The sequence below is a fragment of the Protopterus annectens genome, chromosome 13.part0, assembly GCF_019279795.1.
Source record: "Protopterus annectens isolate FY-2018-M chromosome 13.part0, PAN1.0, whole genome shotgun sequence".
In the NCBI taxonomy this organism is placed as follows: domain Eukaryota; kingdom Metazoa; phylum Chordata; order Ceratodontiformes; family Protopteridae; genus Protopterus; species Protopterus annectens.
This window is the reverse complement of record NC_056747.1, coordinates 1,000,581,720-1,000,594,427: the sequence shown is the minus strand read 5'-3', so window position 1 is coordinate 1,000,594,427 and position 12,708 is coordinate 1,000,581,720. Positions and strand designations below refer to the sequence as shown.

The 12,708-nt window shown below is 33.7% G+C and overlaps 1 protein-coding gene across 1 annotated transcript in view; it reads right to left on the bottom strand.

Moving 5' to 3' along the window:
- The window catches only part of LOC122788072 (keratin, type I cytoskeletal 47 kDa-like), a 70,702-nt gene that overhangs the window by 46,275 nt on the left and 11,719 nt on the right, over positions 1–12,708 (bottom strand). Inside the window, exon 2 of the mRNA XM_044054995.1 lies at positions 12,139–12,221. Within this exon, the coding sequence (XP_043910930.1) occupies positions 12,139–12,221 (83 nt within the window). The remainder of the gene's footprint in view (positions 1–12,138; positions 12,222–12,708) is intronic.

The following is a 12,708-nucleotide window of genomic DNA, read 5'->3' as shown; positions in this document are numbered from 1 at the left end:
TAGGCCTAAAATGGCCTATTAAGAAAGTTTATCTAGTAATTAGCTATGCAATTATGAAACCATGAATCTAAAGAAAAGGGAAAATTAAAATGTTATAGTGCTTTCTGTAAATGTGAGTAGTATTAAGAATATAGTAAGAAGAATAGGGATTTTAGAGTGGTGTAATAAGTGTGATGTAGATGTAATTATATTGGAAGACAAAAAATTTTGACAAATGAACAAAGGTTAAAACAAAGAAACTATGGGGAGGAAATATAATCTGGAATTTGGGAAATTAAACATCTTCCCAAATAGCCATATTCTGTAGAACTACAGTAAAAATATCAGATGCAACTTTAACAAAAAATCAGAAGATTAACCATTAAAAATATAAAATGGAAAGAACAAGTATATAGAATTATAACATTATATATTTATACTAATTCTAAAGAAAGAGACATGTTATTTCATCAGATTTTAGACTATGTAGTGATAAATATGAATATTATAATAACAGGAGACTTTAACTGTGTTTTAAGAGGCAAGCATACAAAGAAAAGAAATTATATAAGCAAAAATGTGAGAAGTTATAAGATATGGTAAGTTAAAACTTTGGAACAAAAATTCATGGACTTGCAAAATGTGTATGTATAGAACTGAAATAGATTATATTATAATATCAGAAGGTTTAGTTATAGGATAAGGGGAGGTAGTTAACACAGGATTTCTGATCATTCTAATATTGCTTGAGATAAAGGAAAACAAGGAATAGATAAAAATAGGCAAAGAAATAAAAGAGGATAAATGAGAAATAATGGAATGAAGTAGGAAAGAGATTTGTAATATAGTTATAGAAAGATTTTATTACTATGAGAATAGTTTATAAAACTGGTCTGAATGGTGGATGATATTTAAGGAAAATATAAAATATGTTTTTTTAAAGGACAACAATGGGATTCTATTATTAAACTCTTATGTTCTCTGTCCTTTTTCTCCCTATTTATTGTCTCTGCTATGAATAAACAATAACACAGCCTTTCAAATATTTTAAATTGACTGTCTCACCCAAGAACAGTGCCTTACTGTACCTTGCTGGTTTCGCTTTCAAATAACTTTTATCCCACCCTGAAAAAGTCTCCAATTCATTGATTTCATCAAGGCCACTAAATACAGGTAGTTTTCTGGTCAATTCCCTCCCCAAACTGACATCATCATGACCAAAACCCACCTATGCTGTGATGTCACACCTCCCTGGTCCTTCCCCTACCTATACAGAAAGTAAAGGCTAGAACAAGGAAACAGTAAATGAGTCAGGACTCCTGCTGTGAGCTGTCAATCATAGCAGGAAACAGCTCAAATTACCCTTAGCACTTTGAGATCTAGGGAAGTTATGTGTGAAGGGGATGGGAGATGAGTCAAAGTAGTACAATTCAGGCTTCACAAAAAATGCAGTTTAGCCATTTTAAAAAGAAGCAGCAGTAAAAAGCACTTTGAAAGTATGTAAGATGGGATTTGTACTGTTTATGTTTTAAGTAGTCACTGAACAGCATGACATGTTACTTAAAAACTGACTGAAATACAGCAGTGTATGCATGCAAAATCAATGCATTGAGACAACTCTTCAGGAAGAAAAAGGCCTGCATGATGTAACTTTTTACAGACAAGCACTGCATTGTGGGATACCTACAGGCAGACTAAACAATCAGAATTACTTCAAGATGCCAGATGCCATGTGGTCAGACTCAGAAATTACATATAAAAATATGTACAAACCTGTAAATAGTCCCAGAGTGGTGTTAAAATGTAGAAAACGCCAAACCATGATGAAATAAACATTTTTTTTTTAGTACGTGGGTGTGGTTCTCCTTTAAAGTGGCGATATGATATGCAAAAAGTAGAGAATATAATGATGAACTGGAAGATTTATAACACACTGATAGAAAGTACATTGTCAAAGAAAAAGAATTATATGAAAGAAATTAAGAAAAATTACAAAAAATGTTATATGAGGAAAGATATTTTTACAAGGAAAAACAGAATATGTTTCAAGTTACTTAAGTAGATTAGTAAAGGAATATTGCAGTATAATGAGAAAAATAAAAAACATTAAAAGGAAAAACAGAAAGAACTAAGGAAAACATAAATTGTGTAGTACAATATGAGCAAGAAATGTTTAGAAAAAATGAACGTAGTGATAAAAATATTGAAGTAAAAAAGTTAACAGAAAAAGAGAATAAAGAGGTGGAAAAATACATTTCTTTAAGTGAGCTACATAAAGTGTTAAGACATGTAAATATAGATTTGGCTGCAGGACCAAATGGAATTGTATATGAAATGTATATAGATTTAAGGAAGTGACAAAAAAAATGTAAGATTTTGAATGAATGGTCAAATTAAGGTTTTATGTATAAAGAATTATGTATTGTAATGCTTACATTCATATGGAAGAAGGAAGATAGAAGACAATTAAAAAACTGAAGACCAATAGCAGTGAATAATAGGGTCTATAGTATGATCGAATGTTGTTATATCGAACTCTAAATTTCAAATTCACAAAACATTGAACAACCAGAACAGCAATTTTTTTTTCCCCAGGGAAAAAAAACGTTGTTCGCCCAAAAAAAAGACATTAAAACATTGCTCCCCACACCCCCCCCAACTTAAATATACCAACTCTGAGATTGCTCTACAGTGCCAAAAATGGCAAAGTGATGGAAGCGGCCAAGTGACTTCTTTCCCAGGGAAAGAATTCACTTATATGCCGCTTCGTCATTTTGCCTTTTCGACATTTCAAGTTCGGCCAAGACGCATTTGACAAAATGCGTCTTCGGTCATCTGATAGGAACATAAATAATATTGATTACAAGATCTTTATGAAAATAATAATTAAAGAGATTTGAAACTTAAATGGAAATTATTATGCAAGATAGTACATACAGTATAAAGTGGAAGGGATGTCAAGAATTATTAATAATAGAGACGTGGATGATATGAATAGAAAAGAAAAAGCAAAAATTGTGATAGGAGAACTTAATAAGCATTTGCTGCAATTGGACATGAAATCTTATGGGTAATAATGAGAAAGTATAATATAAGGGAGAAACTTAGGAAATTATGTATATCGACATATAGTGATAATAGAGTAGAAATACCTGTATATGGCAGGTTAAGTCAAAAGGTACATATGAAGAGAAGTGTAACACAGGGATGTTCAATGAGCTGTATACCCATTGTGTTAATTTTGAATGGGATAGTATGTGAAATAAATTAGAAAATGAAGGCGGCAGGGTATATAACACCTGAAGGATTAAGAATTCCAGTTCTAGTAACATATGCAGATGACATTCTAATAATTGCAAACATACAAAAGTTGGATAAACAAAGTAATCATTTGCACAAATAAGTGTCTAGAAGTGATAGGGATGACTTTAAATAAAAGAAAAGTAAAGGTTTAGGTGATGCAGTAAAGACAGGGCATATATATTTTACAGTGAAATAAAATTCTTTGTTAGGTATAAAATTTGGGAATAAAGATTTAAGTAGAATTCAATGGGAAACAATACAAGAAATAAAACAAGTATTTTTTTCTGGAGAACATGTAAATTATCATTCAGATAAAAGGCTTATTTGACAAATTCAGCACTAATGGATAAAAGCATGCTTAGCAAGTATATTGATGTTGCTAACAGTATTTGGAAAGAAATTATTGCAGATATTTTTTCATTTATATGGGGTTCTCGTTAAACTCATAAAAAGAGAGTTGTGGATATAAATAAAGAGAAAGGAGGTTTAAGATTAATTAACACAATGGTATAAGCTGCCTCATTAAATTTGTACAACATGTTAAAGTGGCTAAATGAAAAGGGTGTGAGATGATTAGTAATATTGTATAAATATAAGTATGATAACATCTGGGGATATTTAAAAAAAGAGTAAAAGTGCAAACGAGTATATAAATGAAGAAACAAAATGTTACCAATAAAAATATTTTTGTGGAAAATAAAAACTGATATAGAAAAAGACAGAAAAGTATGGTATAATAATGTAATGATAAAACATTACTTTGTAAAACCATGGAACATCTATCAGATTAAATCATTAAAGCTATAAAAAATAAGAAGCAAATGGTGTAATCAGAAAGCAGAATATCAAGATTTTTTGTGAAGATTGATAATAGTAAAACTGCCAGCAAAAGGAAATATGCCATATAAAAATAAAGTTATAGAATATGTTTACATTATGAAGAAGAATAATCAATGGAACACATGTTTTTGAAATGTAAAGAGTAAAAAAGTTATGGGGAAAATTATGCAAACAAGATTTTTTTTGAAAATATAAAAGAAGTAAATACAGTAAACATAGATACATGTTTAATGTTAAATGGATTTTAATGACAATATTAAGCAAAATCAGATGGTGTTGATGGAAAATGGAGTTGGGGTCTAATAGTGATAAAATTTAGCATGAGTGTAAAGAAAATTATAAATATGTGTATTTATATTTCTCTATATTTGTACATTTGTAAACATTTGTAAATATGTAAATATTATGTAAACAAGAGCTCTTTTTGAATATAAATAAATGATCCCTAATTTTTTCAATAGGTAATATTTTCACAAGGGATCAGACTGTGTAAATGAGATCAACGGTAAAATGCTACAGACAATAAAACAAACAAAAAATCCACCTGAGCTAGCCCCAACTCAAGCAGATGGGCCTTGGCTGAAAATGAAGTGTGATTGTAAAGGAAATCATAAATATGTTTATTTGTATATCTATATATTTGTATATTTGTAAATATGTAAATATTTTATAAATAAGAGTTATTTTGTATATAAATAAAGGATCCCTATTTTTTTAATAGGTGTGATCTTTTATATCCACATGGACTACCCATAACTCAAGTAGATGGGGCTTTTGTTTAACAGCTCATGCAAAGGGCAGCACAACTCCAGAGTCTAGCACTCCTCCTTATGCTGCACTGTAATGTCAGCAATTGATCTACCAGGTTGGAAAAAAAACACATCCTTATGCACCAAAGGTGACATCTACCTGTTGCACCACTGACACTTTTATCCTCATCTGATTTTTCTTGTCTCACCCATTTGCACCTTTACACTTATTTAGTTACTGATTTTATAAGCTCACCCCTTCTGCCATACCCCTGCTATTCTCTACATAGTTCTAATTCACACTTCTATTTTCACAGGTATACTGGTTTGTTGTTCTTCTTTTCTAGATACACTTATTCCCACTGTTTAGCATCTACTGCTCTGTAAGTGGAATACAGAATATCTTTCAGAATCTGTTACTGAAGTTGTAACACTGTCTGCCTTGCCCCATGTGTGTTGTTAACATGTGCTATTGTAATTGATAATTATTATTTTCCTCTAAACCTCATGTTGCACTTACTGCATTGGGTCATGCTTGCTATAACTCTGATTTAGCAAAAGCACCCTGGTTTCTAGTTTTAAAGTCTACCACCAGGGCACAGCTTCATCTCTTCACCCAAGTGTGTCATGATTACCGGCTGCTGTAAAGTGAAGAAAGTGAGCTATTTTATAACACTTTCCTATATGCAATTAATACACGTTTCATAAAAACATTTCAACCTGCCCTACCAAATGCTAATTCTAGCCATTCACTTTCCTACTTTGATCAGAAGAGCAAATGAAGTTCTAATGAAGGTCTAAAGAAGATTTTCTGTTTTATTTTACTGGTAAACAACAGTGCCCCCAATATACTCAGAGGCAGACATTTTTTTTTGCAAGTGGTTAGTCACAGAGAGGCCATCTATCTAGATTCACAAACTTCAAAATTAATCATAATGCACTATTGCCTTCAATTTGATAAGAAACAAATAATAAAAGACTATGTGCATTCCATCAAATCTCATGATCATGGAGTCCTAGCAGTAATAAAACCAGCATTTATCATCATTACTATATTGAAAAACTTTTCTAAAATCTTTCTGAAGTGTTGAAATGAAATACCCCCTAAAATCTGAATCTTCAAGACTTTAATAATTTCCAAGCAAAATTCAATAAATATTCTTGCACTGTTTATGACTGCAAGTTCTTCAAAGATAACAGCTAAATTAAGTACTTCTGATTGCTTCATTTGTATTTAACATTATATATGTATGTATGTATTTATTTATTTTATTTGCATTTTGTTACTGGCAGATCTGATTGGAAGACCCTTTTTCAGTGGAGACTCAGGGAAAAAAATCCAATACAGTTTTGAAAACTAAAAAAGAATTTTGTAAACATTTGGTAATGTATACAATATTTAGTATGAATAAATTATCATAGTAATTAAGTTAAGGATTCTAAAGATATTACGAAAAAGCAACATATGCAATTGGAACATAATTGCTTTATGAAGGTAATACAATTGTTAGTATAAGACAGTGTGAATAATAAGTTATAGAGGTGACTATGTGATTAACGTAAGGAGAGTTGTATTAAAAAGGGTTTAATAATTAACAATGGTGAAACCAAAAGTACATCATACTGACTTTGGGAAGGATCTGGAGTTACTGTTAGAAAATATCTAAGGTATAAGAGGATATGGTGGGGTGGGATGGTGCATTGGTTAAAAAACCATGACTGACAGTTGCAGGAGAAAAAAGATGTAGGTTTACATCAACAGGTGATAAGGAGGTGATAAGGAGAAGAGACTCAAGGGAGGTCTTTGAGATTTGGGTGTGAGATAGGGAGGAGGAAACCACACTTGCCAAGTAGGAGGAGCAGGGGGCACAGTCTAGAGCTGAGTAGATGTGTGTTAAGATTTTTCTCAAAATTATTTTCAGTTTACGGTTGTTGGGGAGTTCACTTTAGTTTCAAGAAAAGTCTCCACATACATCTCCTTATATCTAGACTGCCCCCTTTCCCTCATCTCCCAGCTATGTTTATTACTGGTATTTTCAGAAGTGATATTTAGTGTAATATATCCATACTTCTGTCTGCCACTATAACCTAATGCATTTTTTCTAAAATCATTTGAAATGTTGGGACCAACTAGAACAAGTCCCAAAACATGGAGAATGAATGGCCGAAAATGAACTTAGATATACCAAGTCCAAGATAGCTATTCCTCTCAATATTCCCTTTTCTCTGAGGTATGGCAATCTCACATTTGGTATATATAAGCTTGGGGGTGTGGGGGTTTGCCACTCACATAAGGGGGTGCAGGCGCTTGACCACCTGCAAAAATGAAGTTTAAAAGAGAAATATATTCTGAATTTGGTCTTATCTTGTACATTTGTTCTATTTTTTTTTAGTTTGTCAGTACTCAGCATTTTGACTAGCAACATTTCAATAAGGAGCCAATTTGTCTTGTAGTTTTATTCAAGTTTAGTTCTGTTGACATTATGTAATGTAAATCAAGGTTAGTGTACAGCCATTGATACAGGTTATAACTGAAAATGTCAAAAGACTAGTCCATCTACCCAGTTATCTAAAAATGAACATTTTTTTTTATTTATCCTTTTTTAGCTGGGTTAGTCCCACTAAGTTAGTGACCTCTTTACAAAGGAGACCAAAGGTGGTATTTATACTACTAGTAGAAATTTAGTCAGGGCATCAGGGAAACATCTCTTAAATGTTTCAATAGGTGCTGAGTGAACTTTTTCATCCACCTGATTTGCCACCACCTTAGGCATATGGGGCCTCTGTTTAATGCCTCATCTGTAGGTTGCCACACTGTGGAGGGTAACACCCACCTTATGCTGCACTTTCCTACTTATGCTGTATTTTGTAAGTTAATCCATACACCAGGGGTGGGAATAGAACCCATAGTCTACTGATCTTCCAGCACAACAAGGCAATTGTGCTATCTGTTGCTTCACTGTCACTGATGCCAACAAAGTGAATAAGCTATATATTTTTTGTTTTACTTTGAGACTTTTGACTCAGTCTACAGATGCTCAGATCCTGGGGATATTTATACTTGAAATTTGAGTTTAAAATCAGTGCCTGTATTGTAAGAAAGCACAGTAGTTAAATAACACAGTTTATAGCTAGTTTTATGGCACAGAGACACAAAATCTGGGTTGTGTCCTAGCTGAGCTAAGCATTGAGCAGTGATCAGAGCACTGGGAGAACTGGCCATTGATAGGAGTGAGAGGCTGATGTCAGCTTGCCTATCCTGGGGAAGGGAGGTTTGAGAAGATTGCCATCTTTACTGACACTCAGTAGAGACATCTGGATGTCAGTGTGTGTGTATGTGTGTGTGTGTGTGTGTGTGTGTGTGTGTGTGTGTGTGTGTGTGTGTGTGAGGGGGGAGGGTGTATATGTGTTACAGGTTTTCCTAGACTATGTCCGCATAGGATAGAATATGTTTCAGAAGCTGATATTGCAAGTAATGCCCCAAGGAAGCCATGGGCATTGGGGGGAGAAAATACCTTATCTAAAGATGAGTGAACCTGGTCTGAGAAACCAAACCCTCAGGCTTCAAGGGTAAACATTCTTCTGAATGTTGTGTAAGGGGTTATGAGGACATCATTGAGGTCAGGGACCAAACTCACTTCATGGCTGCCTAGATGATGTTTTTGCTGTGTGAATAAAGAAAAATTGATAGTAAACGGACGAAAAGGAGGAAGCATATAATAAAAATAACAAGGCCTTAATTTTACATAATGTTGATAGAGAAATTTGATTGTAATACAGACCTCTCAGCTGTCCCTATTTTGGATGAACATTCATATTTTAAGGCCTGATTTAGGATGTCCCAATTTCTGGTGATGTTTTACCCCTTCACACACACTTTTCTGAATCCCCCTTATAACATGCAATTTTTGAAGCTGCGTGGTACATAGGAAGCCATTCCTCATGACCAACATGTTAGCAGAAAGAAAAGTTTAAAGAAAGTTGACACAAATCTTACAATCCCCTATTCTGAAGCAAATCCTGTATGGTAGGATTTTGCCATACAGTTTATTCAAGTCTGCAGATTTTACATTCTCTTTCATAATGTGCTTATATTTCTCAATTATTTTTGTCAATCTTTCTTTTTTAACATATGTTTCTGAGCAGTATCCCACGTTCTTACTTGAAGCAGGAAGTTGCATGCTATTTGATATTTAAATGTTATGCTAATTAGATGTCCAGATTTTCAGGGCCATTGCTCCTATCAATGTCTGCAGGTTGAGAGGTATGCTGTAGTAACTTTATTTGTTGAAATTAAAACTACACCATTATACCTGCTATAAGCTTGGAGACTCAGAATGACTGCTGTTCCTATGATTGTTGCAAAAGAGAACAATAGCATGAGAAAGAATTAAACCTTTACTGCTATTGACTGGAAATGTCACTTTAAAGAAATGCTACTAACTTTTATAGCTTCACAAGGGAGTAAGCTCCATGACTGCATATGAAACAGATTATATAGTTCACATATTCTCTTTAGTGGCATTCATTACCTGGAAAATGGGAATGCACAATCTTTTAAAATGCTTTTTATTTTCTTTGAGATTATACAACCTCAAAATGATAACATAAATGTCAGAAAGGGAGGATGCAAGTAGGTTTGCCCCCCTGGAAAAATACTAATAATATTTCTTGTGTCATTGAGTATTAAAACTCAAAAGCTTCTTAGATTAGTCATATGCGGTAATGTTCATGTTGTCATTTTGTTTCACTATATTGCTAATCAGTCAAAGAATTGCCAGGGATATACTGTTTTCATTCAGAAGAACTAATTTCTACAGACATAGGCATGACAGAGGCATTACAAACTGGAACAACAAAGTGATGAGGCCACATATAAAGAAGCACTACGTGATCTTAATGTATATTCCTGCACATATTCAGTAATTTACACTCCTAAAAATGAACTCTAAGGGTTTATATGAAAAAACATTACATGTTTCCAGGGAATCTGACATTGCTAGGGTTATCAAAATTTCATTTGCTAGAACTGAAGGTCTATGAACAGACATGGAAGTTTGGAGCTTTATCCTAACATTCCCAAACTTAAACATGTGATAGATTAGAGGTTTTGCAGATTCATAGAACAGAGAATACTCTGCTTGGCAAATAAGACAAGTCTCCCTGTTTCTCCTTCACCTTCTCCTTCAACAATCATCTCATGGTGAATACCATGAGATGATTGTTACTTCTTAAAATCTGTATATTTGGTGATCAGCTGTTTGTCAGAAAACATTCCTAGAACTGACTGTAGGCTTGGATTCCTCAGGGTACAATTTTCCAAATAAATTGTATATGAAATGAGAGGGAAAGAGTTGAAGAGTTGAATGGTACACACTGCATATCTCAACCACTATATCACCCACTGGAGTGCAAACTGGTTTACAGATAGGGCACAGGAAATCAAAATAAGAGGAAGTTACCTCCACAAAGAGACAAGTCACCAGTGGAATCCCCCAGGGTTCTGTGCTGGGACCTCTCCTTTTTGGCATCAGCTTTTCTGAAATAAATGCCAGTACCAAAGGGCACTGTCTAACTATGTTTGCAGATGACTTCAAGCTAGGAGCAGTCATTCAATAACCAAATGACTTAGCTGTCTTGCAGGGAGGTTTGTTCCAAATAAATAAATGATGCCAAAATCATGAACTGAAATTAAATACCAAGAAATGCATTATTTTATCCTTTGGGAAGTTATCTACCCCAGGGAACTACCCTATTGACAATACTCCCTTAACAATTGATCCAGTTGTTCTGGATTTGGGAACCTATGTGGACAGTGACCTAACCTTTGACCAACATATGTCCATTGTTGTAAGAATGTCCTTCTATACTGCACTGCTTATAAACAAAGAGATTCTGTCTAGATCTAGGGATGTTATTGTCCCCCTTTACTAAGTCCTCATTAGGCCAATGATTGAGTATAATGCCCCCTTTTGGCATGCATCTGCCAGACACCTGTAACTACTGAAACACCCACAGAGATACCTTACTAAAAGGATACAAGGCTTAAACAACATGTCCTATGCGAAATGACTCAAAGCCCTGTCACTGTATTCAGTATCATACAGGCTACTACGAGGACACCTGTTTCTGGCATATAAGGCATTTTCTGATCCAATACTGATGGATTTACTGTGCATCAGCAAGGCGAATGGCATTAGATCTACTTAGTTTAGGGATCTAAACCTCTTCTGCAACATCAACAGAACAGTTTAGAGCGACAGGTGTATCTCACAGAGGATATCCCTGCTCTGGAACAGACTTCTCATCCATATAAAACAAAGTTTATCCCTGTCCATATTTAAGCATAGCTTGGATCTATGGATGGGAAGCAGAACATTTATCCCAGACTGCCCCTGTACTGCTAGTGGACAGAGATGGCTCCTAAATGCTTTATCCCATGCACGGGTCCCCTCAAAGTATATATGGTATGATCCCAGTTATTCTGATTAGGGGTAATATATAATTCTCAACCATGATAAAGACCAATCTCTAACAAAATGGAATAGGTTAATTTGAGCAGAAAAAGGGAAATTGGCTAGCCTTATAATGTCCCACAAGAGCAGCTAGCCTAGTACTTGCCTATGAGAATATTGACATATAAGATAGAAGGAGGAAGGCTCAATTAAGACAGAAAATATTTTTTTTCATGCAAAGGGTGTAGAGTGACAAAGTGATTACAACAATCGTATTAAGGCATGATAACAAAGAGAACAGTGATGGAATTTGAGACTGCATGAGACAAACATAAGGTAGGTGTTATGCTGGATAGAAGATAAAAGTAATAACATTTTTCTGCAACATATTAAAAAAAGATAAGGAAACACATGTACAGTGATGGAAACAAACAGTCCTTGACTTTTGTCAAAATCTATACTATGGGTCTATACTTTACTCTGTACAAGATTTGAACCTCAGACTTTTGGGGACATTCCACTGAAACAAAAAGTACCTAAAGCGAAAATCATATTTGTATAGCTTCTCTTTTCCTTGTTGTCATTACAGTCTCCATATAAACAAATGTTCTATTGGAAGTAACATTTACCTGTGACTGGAAAATATGCATAAGGAAAATGTGCTTTGTGTTGCTTATGCAAGACTTCTCTTAATCTTTCTAATCCATATCTGCTTTATGACCAACAACATAAACAAGTACAAATGTGGGCACATGCATCCCCTTATGTTTATAATGTGAAATTAAATGAAAAATAAAACGAGTTTAAATTACTTGAGTCTGAAATCATCTGCAGCAAGCTTGGCATTATCAATCTGTAGAATGAGATTGGAATTATCCATTGTTGCATTAATAAGCTGGAAAAAAAAAAGAATTCCATTAATATTTTTCCAGACAGAAATTCTATTGTTGTTACTTTTACTTGAGAAAACACAAGAAAACAACCATGTTTAATAGTGAGTGCTAACATTTCCAGTTTATAGTAAACATTTACTGGAAGTATATCTGCTGTTCCGTATATTTATGTGTTACACTAAAAAAATAGTTTTCTGGAACAAATCTCTCTCTCTCTCTCTCTCTATATATATATATATATATATATATACTCTCTCTCTCTCTCTCTCTATATATATATATATATATATATATATATACTCTCTCTCTCTCTCTATATATATATATATATATATATATAGTGCTAGATATACTCTCTCTCTCTCTCTATATATATATATATATATATAGAGCTAGATACACTCTCTCTCTCTCTCTATACATATATATATATATATATATATATATATATATATATATTAATACTGGTAGTCCGCCCTATTGAAAAAT